This window comes from Typopeltis vanoorti, chromosome 19, assembly GCF_054136105.1.
Source record: "Typopeltis vanoorti isolate ZY-2024b chromosome 19, IOZ_Tvanoo_1.0, whole genome shotgun sequence".
Taxonomy (NCBI): domain Eukaryota; kingdom Metazoa; phylum Arthropoda; class Arachnida; order Uropygi; family Thelyphonidae; genus Typopeltis; species Typopeltis vanoorti.
In genome coordinates, this window is record NC_143567.1 from 63,805,783 (window position 1) to 63,825,242 (window position 19,460).

The 19,460-nt window shown below is 34.2% G+C and overlaps 1 protein-coding gene across 1 annotated transcript; it reads right to left on the minus strand.

Annotated features, from left to right (window-relative positions):
- Positions 1-3,197: 3,197 nt before the first annotated feature.
- LOC150096179 (uncharacterized) lies at positions 3,198-12,801 on the minus strand. Its single transcript, XM_090409203.1, has 7 exons — positions 12,784-12,801; positions 9,789-9,848; positions 9,614-9,695; positions 8,476-8,590; positions 7,151-7,280; positions 3,579-3,835; positions 3,198-3,397 (listed from the first exon to the last, which is right to left on the minus strand). The coding sequence occupies exons 2-7, from the start codon at positions 9,844-9,846 to the stop codon at positions 3,254-3,256; spliced, it is 786 nt and encodes a 261-aa protein (XP_090265329.1). The 5' UTR covers positions 9,847-9,848; positions 12,784-12,801; the 3' UTR covers positions 3,198-3,253.
- Between the last annotated feature and the right edge of the window lie 6,659 nt (positions 12,802-19,460).

A 19,460-nucleotide genomic window follows, 5' to 3' on the forward strand; every position in this document is an offset into this window, starting at 1 on the left:
ACACAGTGTTTAACCGTATCGCTTGATATAATTTCTCCACTGGAAAATGTCTCCCAGTCGAATGACAGTATAATTATTTTAATGATAGTTGGGTGCCTAGGTGCAGTTGCACGGATTTAATTCGATTTCTTTTGACTTATAGGTTGCTATAAGTTGCTATTACGCATTACGAACTGAACGTTAAAAAGAATTCTATGAAGATACACCGCAGTAATCGAAATTGCCATAGGCTTTGTACCATGCATTCTTTTTTTTTTTTTTTTTTTTCTTGTTTCTTACAAAGTTATATTGTAAACGAGGCCCTCAGTAATTTTTTTTTTTTCACTTCCGGAATCTTTCAACGTGCTCATTGTGAATGTTGTTTTCATTGCAGTTTGTATGGCAATTTTGCTTTTGGATTTTTAATGATTAGATTTAGGACGGAAGGAGCTATGTTTTGCATCACTGAAAATCTGAATATATGACAGAAAAAAGGACCTCACTTACGTAATAAGACCTGCTGACTCGTAGTTTGAAAATAGCTCTAAGAGTTTTGGCACTGGACGGAGTTCGAAACCAGATCTACTTAGAAAACATATTATTTGTATTTCTATTACTAAATTTATGTGTTTTACGAGTTTTTCTTGATTAGCTAGTTTTGATATTTACTTATAACTTATGTGAATTGTTCCCTATAACGTCAGAGAGAAACCAATGTTTGCCAAATTATGTAATCTTCGTGTATACAAATAATAAACACATGGAAGACTTTGAGCAAACGAGCTCTAGAGTCGGCGTGCCTAAAGCCCAAAATTTGGCTCAGATCCGTCGACGATATTTTCGCCATTTGGCCCCATGGCCGCAAATCACTTAATACATTCCTTAGCCACCTAAACAAACAACACAAACGCACCCGATTCACCATTGAAATGGAAAAAACAACTCTCTTCCGCTCCTAGACACACTCGTCACACGTCTTCCTTCAGGCTGTCTCTCCTTCTCAGTCTACCGCAAACCTGTACATACAGGAGAGTACATACACAAAACGTCTTATCACCACCCAACACAAAAACTAGGAATCATAAGCACCCTTAAACACAGAGCTCAAACTATTTGTTCAAATGAACAAGCTCTTAGCCATGAATATGAGATAATCAACCATACCTTCATAAAAAATGGATACAGTAAAAAACCATTCAATCCTTCACAGAGATACCACTAAAAAACAAATAAAAGATTTCAAGAATGCCATTGCCATACCATATATATTAGAGGCATTTCTGAAAAAATAGACAGAACACTACAAAAATATGACATCAAACCAACTTTAAACCCCCGACAAAATTACGACACCTACTCAGTTCCTCCAAGGATCATCTACTACACCTAGCCCACCCAGGAGTTTACAAAATACAATGTACATGTAACATACCATTCATAGGGGAAACAGGGCGAACCATCCCAATCAGGAAGGATGAACACAAACGACATATTAAATCCCTCCATTTTGGAAAAACCGGCCTTTCTTACCATGCACTCCAAACATACCACAGAATTGATTGGAAAGGTATCAAGTCCTTACACCGCACCAAAACCTGGTTCGAACGGAAATTCAAAAAAGCATGTGAAATGCTCAAACACAATCCGAATCTGAATAAAAATAGTGGTCTAGCCATTCCAAGAATGTGGAGGACACATCTGCAACCTTTGTAGCTACCACCAAAAAAAAAAAAATTAACAAGAAGACTTTGTGAAGTGTTTTTAATTTTTTTCATAAACATTGAAAGTAGTATACCAGGCACTTTTGACAAGATCAAGATCAAGATAAGACAAGGAATCGTGACGTGATTGGTTGATGACGTCATTGTGTGTTGTGACGTCATGGGTCTGGAATGTTTGGAATTTCCCTGTGGGCATATGTGTCAATGGCTTCAGTTGTTGTGTTTTGGTTCACGTATGGCCTTATGAGTGATGATAGAGATAAGGATTCGTGTTGTGATTGGTGGACACTTCTGACAAGATGAAGATCAAGATAAGATACCAGTCTTAATGTATGGAAGCGAAATCTGGACAATAAACAAAAAGACAAACAAAGATTAATAACAGCAGAAATGAAGTTTATGAAAAAAACTGCAAAGTATACCCTATTTGATCACAAAAGAAACGAAGATATTATGAAAGAATTAAACCAAGAACCAGTAATAGAAAAAATTAAAAAATATAAACATAAATGGATGGAACACATTCAAAGAATGAAAACAGGAAGATTACCAAAACAAGCCTTAAAGTACAAGCCATTAGGAAAAGGAAAACCAGGACGTCCTCTTAAACGATTTAACGATGACTTTTAAGGCCGAAACAGGCAATGCTAGGCCTAAATCCTTGATACGCATGGTGATGATGATGATGATGTAATGATTTTAATGATATTTGTAAATTATCTGATGTAGCTAATACTATTTGATCATTTGCAAATAGTAGTGTATCTATCTTCATTGGTGGGTTATTTTTATACCAAATGTATTATACTGTTTCCAGATTGTAATAATTTTAGTTTTATAAATATTTTATTTATAAAATAAAATATTGTAATATTTTATTTTATAGGTGTACGGATACATCCTTCTCGTATTCCTCTTGATATATGATGTGTCCTAATTTAACTGCTATTTTATTTCCTGTATACATTTCTGGAATGGATTGTAAAAGTTGGTTTGGTATGTTTAAATCAGTTAATATTTTAAACAATTTTTGTCTACTAATTTTGTCAAAGCCGTTTTCATAATCAATAAATGCCACGTGTGTTTCTTTTTGAAATTCTTTTCTCCTTTATATTAATAATTTTAAAGTGAAAATTCGATCTATGCAGGATTGGCCTTTTCGGAAACCAATTTGTTCTTCTAGTAGTTTGTCCTCTACAATACTGCGTAGCTTCTCTTTTAATATTCCTGCATATATTTTATATCCTGTATTCAGCAGACTAATTCCCCTAATAGTTATTGCAATCGTCTTTATTTATTTTTTATAGATTGGGATAACTCGTGCTTTTTTCAAGAGTTAGGAGTTTTTCCAGACATCCAAACCATATAAAAATATTTCAGAAGTTGTTCATTAAATTTTTCACCTGCATTTTTATATTATCTTCACCTGGTGTTTTCCTATTTTTCATCATTAAAGTAAAATTAAATGAAATAAAAAACAAACAAATTAACGAAGGCTTGTTTTAATATATGCTATTTATTGTATTCTAGTATTACAAAACAAGAAACTGTCTTTAGTTTTCTTTCTCTATTACATCGTTAACGACCTTCTTAATTTGTTCCCAGAGGTCTCCAAGGTGGCTTTCTTTATACTTCTCGAAAAATTCTAGAGCCTGACGGGCAACATCAGCACCGACTTCTTTGGCGTGGTTAAGGAACTAGACAAAGAAGAATTCACACTTGATAAATAAATCATAAAAGTAAAATCATTTTTAAAAATATTTGAAATAGAGAAATCAACTACATTAAAATGAACTGGCATTTTTTGCTTTTTTATTTCTTTTGTCTCTCTCTCTCTATTTTATTCTATAACTATTTGATGTGGTAATAAATTCTTACCACTTCTGCAAGAGCCTTTACGACATCTTTTGTCTTTTTCAGATGGGCAAGGATTTCTTCCTTCTTGTCCAGAGCCCATTTTCCAAATATAGCAAATCTTTCTAATATTTGCAGTTTGATCATTTCGAAAAAACCTTTCACTTTTTCCCAGAATTCCTTTATATCGCGTTGTTCCCTGTGTTGTTTAACCAACTCAACCATTGCTTGCAGCAACTCGGTATCATCAACATCAGGTTTCCCCTTGATTTTTTCGAGAACTGTATAAAGAAATAATAACAACCTTTCAAATAATATCTGCACTAAAAGAAATTAATAATTATAATAATCTAGTACTGACTTAAATTAGAAATATCTATATTTGGGCTTAGATCTCATACGCAATATCTTATATATATAGCATATTTCTTATGTTTATTTTTTATTTTTTTCGAGTTTATTTAACTGACAACGAAAGCTTATCACCAAGTCAGTTTATGTTATATTTGAAAATGTAGCAATGTCACATTACTTTCACTTTAAAACAGAAAAATGTGGAATGAAAGTGACTAGAACCTTTAGTTTGGCATAGGGGAGTGATGTTGATATCCTGACTATTCCGAGGAGATCAATCCACTTGGATACACACTCTAGAGGTGTGTTCGGGACCACACTCTGCTGGTGATATCATGACTTTGTAAACCTTATTGGTTATCAACCAGGATTTCATTTCTTGCATTTCCGTTAAATAACTGGCAAATCCACTGGCTAGAAGTGATCTAAAATTCAGTACTTCATATTCCTAATAAATCACTCTCAAGATATATATTCTTCTACATTACGAGCGTATCTCATTTAATTTCATCTTGTGGATAGCATTTATGAAATGCCTTTTATCTACTTTCGAAGAAAGGCTGGAATTCTCTGTAATTACATCTTAATTTTGCTATACATTAAGATGTTAAAGATTCCGATGTTGGGAAGTGAATCATTATGTTCTGTTCCACTATTTACCTGCAAATAAGCTTTCATATCACTTCCAGAATAGAATCAAAAAGAGGAAAACCGACATATGGATTTTCATTTGAAAATGCTTTTTTTCCCCCAAGTTATGCCAGAGATCACAAAACTACCTACACATATTTACAGGACATCTTGAATATGTATCATATAAATATTTTACTAGAAATAGATCTTTAGATTTTGGCCAATCGATTTTATTAATTTTTCATGGTGAACTTGAATTGAACATACATAGGAAAAAGAAACGTCTCGAAGTAATTCAAGTTTTATTACAGTGTTTTATAGTCTAATATTGTAGATTTAGAGTCTCTTTCGGCAATAAATGAATACAGAAACTTATAATAGAAGGAACAGTAGTCTGTGAGTTAGTAAGATAGGTCAGCTCAGGTGGTATGAACGAAATGTCTATTGGTAGGAAAGACCTGGATTAGAATCTCGTCTAGGACCTGAAGAACTTTTTAGGACTTTTAAACTGAAGACGAGTTAACCGGGTTCATACGGAGTTGTGAGAATTTTATTCTCGGCAACTAGGATTTTTTTATTCCACAAAACGGGAAAGCAGCCAAAATAACACACGCAATTAACAGCCATAGGACGCAAGTGATGACAAATTTAACCTATCTTAAGCTATATCAGGTTAAAGTGAGAAGTCGTGTTCTATATGAGCTTCATCGCCACAGGCAGAACAACACCTTAGACATTTTCCACCAAGAATTCACGGAATTAACTCCTGGATGAGAACAGTTACTGCATACCAGTCCACTTCCCAACATAGAAACAAAGAAGAAAGAGATTTTCGTGCTTAACAATGTGAATAATGATCGGTTGTTATTTTCATGTAAATATGTAATACTGTCTTATAGGAAATGTTATTTTATTATAAGATATAGTATAATGTCAAAATAATGTTAATGGCAAGAAAAGTGTAATTATCTTATAACAGCTGTTATTCCTATGTAATATATCTCAACAAACAATGAACATATAACCTCTCTGCCTGACCACAGTGAACCAAACTGGTTAATCCTGTACATAAATTTATTATTTTTAAAATAATAAAACAATCAATCTATATATGAGTCAGCTGTACTCACAGGACCACCGATTTCGAACAGAAACATAACAAGTCTCATAACCGGCTATTTCTTTCTTTTCCCTACATGGAACTGGGCAGGAATAAGAATCATAAGGGGAACTCCTGAACTAAACCCTAAAGTGAAAACAGTCACATGCCTACCACCGAAAAACCCCAAATCTGAAAAGCAATATCAACAGATTCAAGCTGCTATTACCGAAGCCTTCCCAGAGATCGCTACATCTCAGAGAATCGTATTCCTTCGAAAAACTGTGAGCAGACCACCTTTCATCGTCTATTATCTGAAGCCTCCCTTGCAATTCTTCCTTCCAACTACAAGAAAATACACCACTTCCTCATGTCAGTTCCTCCAGATTTGCCCTTTGTATATTCATCCTTATCCCTCTCATTTACAAAGCTGCACATATCTCCTGTAACTACACACCCAGACAAGAAACCTACTGGAATTTAGTCCATATAGAAGAGAACAGACCAAGAATATGTAATTTCCACTTCATCTGCGCTAAGGCCGTCATCTGCAGTTTTCAGTGGAATCTTGCATATAAATCGAAGTGTGCAAAACCAGATTCCGATATATGCTGAGGAGGCTAAGGCATAACATCTTTCCAACTCCTACTAAGCTCTACATATTTAAACTTAGAGAATCGGATGTGTCTATTCTGTGAAGTTTCGGGTACCTTGGAACACACATATCTAACCTTCCTGCAAATAAAGCGATATTCACCCATGCACTGAATACTGTCTCTAGCACCTCTAACTGCAGACCCAGCTAAGAAGCCTACTGGAATTTAGCCCATACAGAAGAGAATTATGCAATTCTCTTCTGTACACAGACACAGAATATGCAATTTCCTTTTCATCTGCGCTGAGGCCGGCATCTACAGATTCTACCTTAAGCACACAAGAAATACCCAGCACTCATCCATCACCGAATCGGCACAAACTCTCATGTGTAGCCTAGGTTGGAAAATACAAAGCAGGGTTTCTTTTGAACTTGATTAGTACAAAGAAACAAGAACTGTCATGAAATTCATAGAGGAGTAGAATCGAACTGATACCCTGTTCTGGATTGCCGACAGCGATGCACTTCAACTGAAAGATAACTAAGAGGAATGCTTAACTGTAATGTTAATTTACTAAAAAGACAAATCCTCTCTACCACTCCTGTATCGTTTGCTTTCTTTCTATTGTATATCCGAAAGGAAAATCCTTTTTTTCTCTGTAATATATATTCTTATAAAGATATTCTTATATATATATATATATATATATATATGTACACACACACACACACACACACACACACACACACACACACACACACACACACACACACACACACACACACACACATATATATATATATATATAAATTAATATATTCTTATATACGTACACATTATAATATATTATTTCAGGTTAAAAAAATGTTTTTCTATTGAAATAGTAAACAGGAACTCCAGTAACTATAACTTACGTTCTCGCAGTTTAATTACCAATTTGTTTTTTGTATCTTTTACTTTATTAAGGACAGCATCCAAAAGATTGCGGATTTTTTCATCAAATCCACCAGGGATAAGACTAAGCCACTCGAGGGGTGTTTCAAGCTATACACGAATAAAACAAACAACAAATTAAGTTATATCCAATTAACTTTGACGTATCTTTTTCAATTGAATGTTTGGTTTATGTAATTTTTGCATTGTATTTATTTTCCATATTTTAATTAGATATCGAAGTTTTAGTGACTTATTTCTGTCTGGTTTTGCATTCTGCATTGACCTGTCTGCGAATTCAGTTATTGCGTTGCACTGACACTAACTCTGTAAATGTTATGTATATATTTTTATAATTTAAAAACTTATCGAATGATCACTGAATAAAAATATTTCATGCTGTGATCATTCGATAAATAATGAGCCTTTCTAGCAGTAAAATATTTCAAGAGTATGCTTATCGGACAATTTTTTATTTTATTTTAGGTTATTTTATTTATTTTAGATTATAAAATTTATCAACTGAATATAATTGCCAAATCCTTTTCAGACAACTAAATGTTTTTGGTAGTTAATTTTAAAATATATTATGATAACCGAATTGATTTATTCGCTAGGTGGGGTTCTACGAGCATTGGTCAGACATGAACTGAGAACTGACAATCAGTCAGATTTTAAGTAGTATAATATCTTTAAATTAATAACATTATACTACTATGACATTATAGAAGGGCGGTTCCAGAGAATGTAAATAGACAGAATGAAGGAGGGGGAGGGGATGGTTTTATTTTCGAAGGTTGGGTTACATGTTTTGAATTGGTATTTATCAGCTGCTGTTGGTGTTATTAGACGACTAATAGATGAATAGCTGAGGTGTGATGTATAATATAGTTCAGTCATGGAATGATTTCTGTTGCCTTTGAGTCCATCTTAAGCAACAAACATTCTTTGAACCGGGAGGGGAAAAATCTTTTGTTCGCAGTTTAAAAAAATTAGCGCATAGACAAAATGTATTTGCCTGTATACGTTCATAAGTTATGAAACAAAGCAGTAATGGTCATAATTAATATCGCCATTTTTCTCTAAGTAGAAAAAGAATTGACAAGAGAGAGAGAGAGAGAGAGAGAGAGAGAGAGAGAGAGAGAGAGAGAGATGCCATCATTTAATCAAAATTCGTTGAATAATTGAAAGCTTTAATTGAATCGAATTAGGAAAATATGTGAAATTTTAGATGGGAATAAACTAATACAACACTTGCGCAAGCGAATTATTCTTGTAATTACTGTTTTCAATATTTCCTGCTTACTTTTTCCAGTAGGCTCATAATAAGATCTTGTCGATCTTCATCAAGTTTGTTTATGATCGTCTCTAGACCTATGAACACCTCATGTTTCCAACCATCTATCTTCTTTTTGAGATCTCTAAACATGAATACAAAACATTATCACATCAAATAATGAAGGAATTTTATAATTTTTAAATAGTGCTGAAGTTCAAAGAAATTCATGCGAGTTACGTAGGTTTGTTAATTTAAAAAAAAATTAGCTATTGAATTGATTATATCGTTATCTAGTAGTAAGGCTTGCGCACATGTCACGTCAGGTGAGGATATTATCACCATTGTAATACTTCATGCGCTCTCCTCTTGTTGAGAGACCTGCCGCTACTCTACCCGGTATTAACTGTAAGATATCTGAGCTTTGCAATAGAAATGCTATACCCTGTCGTCAAGCTCATTTCCTGTATATCTTGAGTATTTGGGATGTAGGAATGAAACACCGGCTCTCTCCCTCTCTGTCATGTGATTCTAGAGATATTCTGTGGGATTGAAATCTAGCTGGCAAGGTAAAACCTAGACGTCAATGATGTGTTCAGCGAACCACTCTCGAAAGATATTCTCGGCAACGTAGCACGGCGCATTATCTTGCTGGAACATGTTTTTTTGCTTACTGGGGAGACAATCATCACTCAGGGATATACCATCAGCCACACAATGACTAGGTATTTTGTACTAGTCATAGTACGGTCTCAGAGGACTTCCAGAAAAATACGTCCCTCAATACCAAACTGCTGCCACCTCCTGCATTCATTTGCACCATGACATCGGAATAATTCCTCTGACCATCATCTGACCTAACACTCCACCTGTTGTCTATACTGTTCAGCTGAAAACTTGATTCATGCGAAAAGGCAATTATACAATCTTCAACGATACAGTGATGTCGCTCAGATGCATAGTACTGCTCTTCATGTACTCATCGACGATTAGGCCCATGCTTACGCCTAATCTTCGATGGCCTAAGCCCATTAATATGAAGTTTCTATTTCGGAGGCCCATAAATCTGACATAAGTCGAGTAAAGTAACTGGATTTCCTTTCGACACTAAACTACAATGAATAGATCAGTTATAAATTTTTCTTGTTGATCATTTATTGATACTCACTCTAAAATTTTGTCCCAAAGATCCCAGTGAAATACTTCCCGTTTAGTTGCATGGTAATCTTCATCGAAGGTGGACGGGATCTCTACAGGGAGGAAAATTATTTATCAATTTATGTTAAAAACTGTCAATTAATTTAAATGCAAAGCAGATTTGAGTAATTGTATTCTTGTCTTACCCGGGAGGATGGATGCCGCCGAAAAACCGAGAAGACAAACTAAGATGAGAAACTTCATGGCTGAAAAAACAAATAAAAAACAAATAAAATTGTTATCAATATTTAAGTATTTATGATAATTATTTTAGAACTTATAGATAGCATGTTTTGTTTTATTAGAGAGGCCCTTTTCTGTGCCCAAATATTGATAAAAAATGAATAGAAAAACAGAAATCTGTCTTTATGTGTTTCATAGATTTTGAAAAAGCATTCGACAAAGTCAGACACACTGACTTAATAGAAGTCCTTCAAAAAGTAGGGCTAGATGAACAAAACATAAAACTAATAAGAAATCTGTATTGGAATCAGTCAGCTACCATTCAATTAGACAACATTACCACCAGTGATATTAACATCAAAAGAGGAGTGAGACAAGGATGCGTGCTCTCACCACTCTTGTTCAACGTATACGCGGAGGTAATCTTAAAGGCATTGGAAGAATGTCCAGAGGGAATCACAATAAATGGAAAGATTGTTAACCTACGATATGTATATGACACCGTGCTAATTATAGATAACATTATGGATCTCCAAAAACTCATTGACAGAGCATACATTGAAGGCCAAAGAATGGAAATAAATATAAACATCAACAAGACAAAATACATGTTCATCAGCAAACATCCAGGCGCATCAATGAAACTGACACTCAATGAGAAAAATATCGATCAAGTTTTAAGATATAAATATCTTAGTTGCTGACTTAATGAAAGTTTCGATCCTGAAATAGATATAAAGAAAAGGATTGAAGTTGCACGGCAGTCCTTCATGAAAATGAGAACATTATCTGCAATAAAGACCTAAACATGGAAGTCAGATGCCGAATGCTGAAATGCTACAGGCTGTCTATTCTGTTCTATGGAGTTGAGACATGAACATTGAAGGCAACAACCATCAAGAAAATTGAAGCCTTTGAGATGTGGCAATACAGAAGAATGCTAAAGATATCATGGACAGAAAAAATTACTAATGAAGATGTCTCAAAATCCATTGGCAACGCTAAAAATCTTGTACAAATAATCAAGAAACGAAAAACATTATATTTTGGCCACATCATGAGAAACAGCAAACATCAACTTCTACAAACTATTTTGTTAGGAATAAATGAAGGGAAAGGAACTAGAGGAAGAAAAAGAATATCGTGGTTTGACAACATCAAGACGTGGACAGGAAAGAGCAGCGCAGAACTGCTCCGATTCACACAAGAGCGCAGTTTGTTCGCCAAGATGGTCGCTGACTTTCGATAGAAGATCAGCGATCTCCCCACGGTACAAATATATTATAGGTTTAAAAACAAACCTTTCGTGGGTAAGTGCTGCATTAAGAAAATGTTAACAGATGAAGACTGTGGGAAAGGACTTGGTGGAAGCATTATTCGTTAAACTTAAATTAAAAAAATTCTCAGATTGTGTTGTTCTTTGAAAACAAAGAATGCTAGGAACTGTGCAGACTGTTTACGAAAGTTGAAACATTTTTTCCTAAGGATTATATAAATGCATTGTGTAATTTGTTCAATTCGTCTTGATAAATGGTCAAGAGTTTGTTGAATCTATAGAGTTCAAGTCTCAGTCAGCCCATTAGCCTAGATACATAAACGTTGTCCACTTTTTAGTTTCATTTCAGAACCACTTCCATGACTTCCACTATCTAGCCATTACCTCAAATTATTTTCTGAGTTGTTGTCGAGAGATTTAAAATTATCAATGTCTTCTCACAAGGTATAAACAGAAAAATCAAGAATAAGGGATAATATTTCGCTTCGATTGTTCTAAAATTACCGAAGTAAATCGTTCTTGAAATATATTAAATAAAAGCATAAAATTGTGTCAATACATAAGAAAAGCCATTGAATTCATAGAGGATACTGATTGACTGTTTTTCAAAAGTAATTTGAATAAATTCGAAAAATAATCTGTTATCATAAAGCACCCATTTTTAATATATCTTATACGAAAAGGAAGAATGATTAATGCTCGATAATGGATTGAATCCCCCCCCCTGCTTCTTGCACAGCATGTTGAATTACTCTGGGCTTTTAGAACATTCTCGATGCACTGGAATTGTATTCTTGCTCCTCTAACATGAGAAAGATGGCCAGTGGAATTGAGATCTGGTACTTATTGAGACATATCTATTGAGATCAAACCATTTTCATATCCTTCTCAGCATTCCTGTAAACAGGGGCCCTCCGATATGACAAATCTTATTGGAAGTGTTCAGCGCATGCAAAGGAAATGGTCAGCATTTTGCCTGTTGACCAGTTACTCTGGACATACTTATTATCATCACTGTATAGCCAGTTACTCTGGATATAACGTGATGATGTTAAGGAAAACTGCACAATTCTTTCCTTATTTTACTGACATAAATGGATGTGAAGAGTACTAGTTGTATTGTCAGACTGCCCGGAATAGGATAAAACAACATGAATCCATACCTAATAAATGGCGAGTTCAGATGCATTTCTTATCTAAGTGTTTATAGTGCTAAAAACGGGATTTTAAAATTTAGCTGTTGTCCACACTATTCTAGGTATAACCGAAACACTTGTAGGAGTTCATCCCAGAAGGACAAAATATTCCAAGATATTCTTAAATCATCGTCTCATTCTCTTCTTGTGAATAAGTCGCGTTTTTACTAATCAATTCCATTTTTGCATGGAGAAATGTATATTATTTTTGTCATATTATTCATTGTTCATAAGTATTATTTCCTTATTTCAACTTCTTACCAATGATAATTTTGACAAGAATCCAAAGAAAGCCTTTCTTACTTACTAAATAATTTAAATTTTAAAATAATTCAATAATTTAATTAATTTATTTCATTTATTAAACTAATTTAAAAATTCACTGAAAATACCGTATATATTCTAAAGAAAATTTCCATAATTCTTACATACAGAATGAAGTTAGTATTGTAATTTACAGAGCTACCAAAGCGAAGTAAATATTACCTGATTTGGTTCACCTACTGAATCAAGGTACAGGCTACTCGGTTTCTCTCCTATATATACTAATTTCTTATCCATTAAGATTAAAATAACTGATAATTCTTTGGAAGGGAGCCATCTGGTAAGTGCTTGCAAAAAGATATAATTTTATCTTCATGAGAATTTACTATATGCGTGTAGAATATCAAGTTTAAACGTAAGGATAATTTTTAATCTTGTTTTTTTTTTGTTTTTTAATTTCCAAATTGAGTATTAGGTGTAGCAATATCACAGAACTTTTGTTTTGTACTTTATAATTAAGATTTAGGAAATCTATTTTTTAAAATTGGAAATAATATATATATATATATATATATATATATATATATATAATTTAAAATCAGGTAACGCCTTTTTATTCTCGTATACGTGAGTATGCCAGGCCATTTAGCCCTATCTAACTTTTGGAGACTGAGTGGGCAGTTCAATCTCCACTGGTACCAATCAGAGATAAATGGCCCAAGGCTATCACAAATTAAGCAGTACACAGTGAAGAGAGATGGCTCAAATGTGCCGCCATCTCGTGGTCCCTGACCCTAACACAATATATTTAATGTCTGAAATAATGTGGGTTCTACGGTCGATTTTCTTGAGTTTACGGTACTAAAAACCCGAGTTTCCGGGAGAAAAACCAGCTTGCCCGTGCCAGAAATCGACTACCTCGGGAACCGGTCGAAAAAAGGCTTAGAAAAATTTCCTCTAGTCGCCGACTAAACTCGAAACCAAGTCTTCCTACTTGCAGCGCTTGGCCGCACGTAGGATATATACAGGGTGTTCGGGATAAATTTGACAGTTTCGTAAGGAAAAAGAAAATCTTCTTTGTATCTATTAAATTTAATGAATTGACAAAAAAACATTACAGGCAGAGTTAATTACAATACTATCAACAAGATTTACTCAAAATAACCACCATTAGCATCGATCACAGCTTCAATTCTGCTTCGGAACCTCGAACAAGCTGATGCTACAGTCTCCCTGGGAAGGGCCGCAAAAACTGTTTCAATTTTATCCATTAACTGGGCTTTTGTATTACTGGAAGTGCGATTGGTGTCTTTTTCAACTGCGCCCCATACAAAATAATCCATGGGGTTAAGGTCTGGGGAGTTTGGAGGCCAAACATTTGGACTGGTGAAGTCGTAGAAATTTTCAGACAACCATTTTTGACTTTTCCCAGAGGTGTGGCAAGGGGCTGAATCCTGCTGCCATACATACGGCCTACCATTGGCTACCCTTGTTATCCAGGGCTTGACTACAGTTAGCAACTCCACGAACAAAGCCCGAATTCCAATGCCAGCGTTCTTCAACACCTGTTCCTGCAGATTTGCGAGGAATTCTGCTGTACGAACGCAATCAGATCGTCTGCTAGGGATCTTTCTTCTTGCTACATCCTCGTAGTCACCATTGCAAGTCTCTAGTTCATGCCTGATTGTTTTTACTGTATTCAGGGAGCATTGGGCAGCAGTCGTAATATCCTTATTTTGATGGCGGGCACGAATCATCATGATACAAGTTATTCTCTTCCATGATTCAGGTGGGTTCCAGCTATCCATCCTTTCTGACATCTTGTATATGAATGAAGAAGGGTCCAAACTTTTAAATGAAGAGAAGTGTGTGTTAATACATGTAACTTACGGAAAAATATAATTAATTATAAATATGTCAAATTTATCCCGAACACCCTGTATATATATATATATATATATATATATATATATATATATATATATATATATATATATATATATATATATATATAAATGATTATTCGTTGTATTTCCCTGGTATGAAGATATGTTCATATTTTTTACTGAATTCCGAGAATTAGACAAACAATTAATTTTATTTAACACACATCATGTTTCGTCGGAACATGGTGTGACGATAATTGAAGTCAGCAACATAGATAGCTGGGTGAGGTGGAGGCCGGTACATCTGATCGGGCCAGGATTGTGATGGCGGTTTGTAGATATTGTAGATGGTGGTATTTTGAACTTTAATACCTATGGAGTATTCTGTTTCAGGAACATTTTGGGTGGAATCCATGAGAGCAGGCCGGATGTAGGTTGCCAGGCCAAGCTCGAGATGGCAAAGATAAAACAATTGGCTTCTTGGTCTCCTGGAGAGCCAAGAAGCCAATTGTTTTACCTTTGGCTGTTTTTCCGATGACTTTGGCTTTGGATTTAGATAGCTCTTCTATATTCAGGGAACATATCTTGAGGAAGTGTTGATAAGGGGACTGTAACATATTTTTCGTAGCTTGCCCTCCACCTAAACAAGCAACGCGAACCTTGTTATTCTGGGCGACGATCGAGCCAGCATGGAACTTTTTATTTTTTGTATTCATCAAAAACTGGGCCATGGGAAGGCTGTCTCAATACTCCCATATTACATAAAATCCTATAAAAATAAATATTAAGTAGACATGCTTCTTCATTCATTTACCAGTACCAAGCAGTACTTAAGTACTAGTACTAACATCACAGGTAGATGGCTGAAGCAGTAGTTCGTTCAAGTGCGGTGTCTAGTGTCTTCCACATATACCTCGAAGGTTCTCGATACTTCATTATTTTCAAATAAATACAAGAGGATCTCGTCCAAAGTCAGGCAGTCAGTTGTGAACGCAACTGACTGCCTGACTTTGAACGTGTGATATTCATGTATGAGCGCACGCAACTTCGTTGTGTCAGCCATAACCTATTGTAGTTTTATATTGTGTGACTTTTTTTATTAGTGTGAGACGTATTCAGTGGATAATATCCGGTGAACGACCACTTTGGATCAATTTTTGGGTTCACCTTCCATCACTATAATGTCTATGAGTAAAAAGCTTAAATCAAGTGATTCTTGTTGGGTTTTTAATGAAAAGTGGACCAATTTGTACTTTTTGTGCTGATCGATGATACGCCAGTGTGTTTAATTTGTCGTGAGGCAGTGTCGGTATCAAAAGAATACAATATAATACTACACTATGAGACAAAGTATACGGCCAATTTCGTCATCGTCAAGGGCGGTTTGAAGGTGGTCGAACAAAGTGAATCATCTCCAAATTGATTGAGAATGCCAGCAGGGTATGTTTAAAAGGAAGAGAGCGAAGAGCACACTAAAGCAAGTTATGTAATAGCTGAAAAAAGCACAAAAAATCAAAAGCCCTCTTGCATCGCAGTAGTAAAGTAGTCACTAGTGACAAAATCAAGATCAAGACAAGATAAGGAACGGTAAAGATAAAAAAATAAAAAATCGCATTTTTTTATTTTTTTTCCTCCAAAGTTATCAGTATCAGTTGGAGGTGACATCACTAAAAGATATCTGCAAATGATGAGCTTGCTCATCTCCACTAGGCTAAGCAGACATCTTCTGGAGGAGAGTGTGGAGAATAAGGGGGATGATAGGGTTAGGGTGTGGGGAGCATTGAAGGAAAGACCTCTGTCACCCTCTTGACAAACTTTTCCCTTCCACCACCTAATGCTATTTTTTCCCATCCCAGCAATTTCGGACATATGAGTGAGAGAAATAGTCACATGGTCTAACATCAAAAACACTTTTTGAGGATACAATACTTAACATAATAAGGACAAATAATATAGAATACCCTTCGAGCCACAGAGATAAGATTTGCCCTATGATGTCTCAAAGTAAGATAATCTCACATCAACATCATATACAACAGCATGTAGAAACATGTCCGTGAATCATCTGTGTGAAAGTTTCATTTTGGAAGGAACAGTCAGGGTTAAGGGTCAGACAAACACTACTATAAGGAAAAACAAACGAGTCAAGTGTCTTTGCAGTTACGGTAATTCGTTTATCCCATGCTGCTATCATATTGTGTTGTGGTGTTTTTCATCCAGGAAAGTAAAGTAAAATAATGGGTGAGCCACAAAAGTCATTGAAATTTTCTTTCTTCAGGAAAATAGCACGAGACAAAACTCTTCACTTAGCTCTAAAAGGATGGAAACTGATTATTATTTTTAAAGACACATACATTGTGATGTATTTATTCAGGACCACTTGGGGAAAGTTACGCAGATAGTGGTCAGATAACCTTGGCTACTTGCAAAGACAAGTTGACTACGAAATGGACCTTGGTGAGTGTTATATTCTAAGATGCCAAGATGGAGAACTAATACTTGTGATACAGGAGCTGATGGAAGTAAAGTTTTTTCTATTAGTTGTGAAGAAGCTGAGAGATTTTCACCAAAAATGTATGACATTGATAATCATTTACTATTTTTGGAAACTGAATTACCATCTATTTGTATCATGGGGAAAATTATCGCTAATCATTTAAATTCATCAATTGTGAAATTAGACTTTCAAGATTTTATCCAATTCGATAAAGATTTTTTATTTTGGGACATTTACGAACATTTTACGAAAACTGTTTGTGTATATTTGCTGACAAAAGAATGCACAGAATGTTTAGGGAGGCATGGTGTCATTTCCAGACTGACACAATATCGAATGTATGGAAGTGTGGTTACCATGGTATCTGATTTAAAAACTCTTTTGCATGACCAGCTATTTTGATGTAATCAACCAAGAAACAATGAGTAACAAAAATTTTATTCATTAACAGTAACAGTGAATTTTTTACTCAGTTATTCTGATTAGAACTTGATATTTAAATCCACAACTTTGTATCTTAATACAATTCTGTTTAATTATTTAAAAAAATTCACAACTGAAATTAATGCCAGGAATGGGGGGAAAAGTGTTGAAAACTGATAACCATGTATTGATTATTTTAGAAATTGTGTAATGCTACCTATTGACATTGTTTGAGTTATCTGAAAACAATTCGTTCACATAATCGAAAATCCGAACTGTTAGAATTGGGTTGTTTTACAGAGATATAGTAGATAATTAACCCAAAACGTGACTTTAACTCTTCTTTAAAGTTTGGCATAAAAAAATTTTTGTACTCTCCAGATAACACATATACAAATTTTACCTTTCCCCACACAAAGTAAGATAAAAACACACCAACAGTATATCCAACAGCATGCGAAACATGTTGTTGAGTCATCTGCACAAAAGGTTCATTTTTGAAGGAACAGTCAGGGTAGGGCATAGTGAATATAAACAGTACTATAAGAAAAAAACATAGTCGAGTGACTGACTTTGGACTTAAGGTAATCGTTCATCCACTGCAGCTGCTGTTTTGTTTTTGGTAATGTAAAAATAACGAGTCAGCCACAAAATTCTTGGAAAGTTTGTGAAAAGTTCTAATTGTTTAGAATTTTGTAACATTATCATAAAATATAAGATTAGAGCTAATAATCAGGGAAATAATAATAATAATAATAATAAATAACTATTTATTTGTGGTACCATATGAAGTAATCTAAGAACAAGAATGAAGTAAAACGAATATGAAAAATCGACAGCGGGTGAAAAATACGAATTTTCGGTTATCGTTGCTATAAATGATCAATTTCTTTTAAATAAGACTTCAAATTTATTTCCTAAAGAAATTTGTATTTCTGATGGAATTATTGTAAGATATGCATTGACAAAATCGCCTTATAGTTGGAAAGAATTACCTGAAAGAGTTAAAACACAGAATTCTTGGTTAATAAAATATAACCATCAGCTGAAGTGGGAAATTGGTTCACTATCTCTGGACAAACTAAGAAATTGGATGATAGAATCAACATGCAAATAGCAAATATTACTCGCCAAAGGAAGAGAAAAATCAAAAACATTAATGAGGTTAATAGAGAGGCCTGTTCTTGATTTAAATGAAATTGGATTCCCAAAACGTGAAACATAATGTGTACTTTTAAATGCTTTCGGAAACATAGCAAAAGATTCTGTGCTTGTAATAATTCTCAGAAGTATATGTATTGGTTTCAAAGAAATAAATATACAACCTTTAATTTTACTACAGTAATAAATTCCCAACATTCACCAAATGAAAATTGACTATCTGATGAGAGTCATATTGTCGAAAACCACATGATGGCAATTCCACAAGCTTGGAAGAACCTTTGAAAAACAGTGCAAATTTAACAATAAGAAGATTAAGGAACAAAAATATATATATATATATTGTATTTTTCACTTTATCTATTTATTTTCTGTATGTTAGATTCAGTAAATACAATTTGTATTTACTGAATCTGTATTTGTATTTGTATTTGTATAGAGTAAATACAAATATCAATTTGTATTTACTCTGCTGTTGTCCATGCGATTTAAATATTCCAGTATTTTTGTTTATACTGTTTTATGTAGTAATTAATTGGTTTTATTTTCAGGGATTGTAAAATTTCTTCATTAGTTTTATGATCCCACTTGGTATATTCAGCTGTTTTTCTATGAAACATCATTTCTGCTATTTGAATTAGTTTTTCATCTTTCCTTTTTATGGTTCATGTTTCGCTTCCCTATAGTGGAGTTGGTTTTGACAAGACATTATATAGTATGATTCTAGTGTGTTTTTTTCCTAGGGATGGCTTAAAGATATTATTTATTTTGCCATTTACTTTGACAAAATTTGATATTTTGGTGTCTATGTCTTTTTCTTCTTCTTATGATAAATCACATCCCAAGGGTCTCAAAGTATTTATTGTTCTAATATTTTATTATCTATCACTATTTTACTTCTTATTGGGATTTCTCCTTTGAATGTCATTATT

Coding starts and splice junctions, on each gene's coding strand:
- LOC150096179 (XM_090409203.1), bottom strand. CDS start 9,846: ATGAAGTTTCTCATCTTAGTTTGTCTTCTCGGTTTTTCGGCGGCATCC. Junction 9,696..9,788: donor GGCGGCATCCATCCTCCCGG/GTAAGACAAGAA, acceptor TCCTCCCTGTAG/AGATCCCGTCCACCTTCGAT. Junction 8,591..9,613: donor CTTTGGGACAAAATTTTAGA/GTGAGTATCAAT, acceptor ATTCATGTTTAG/AGATCTCAAAAAGAAGATAG.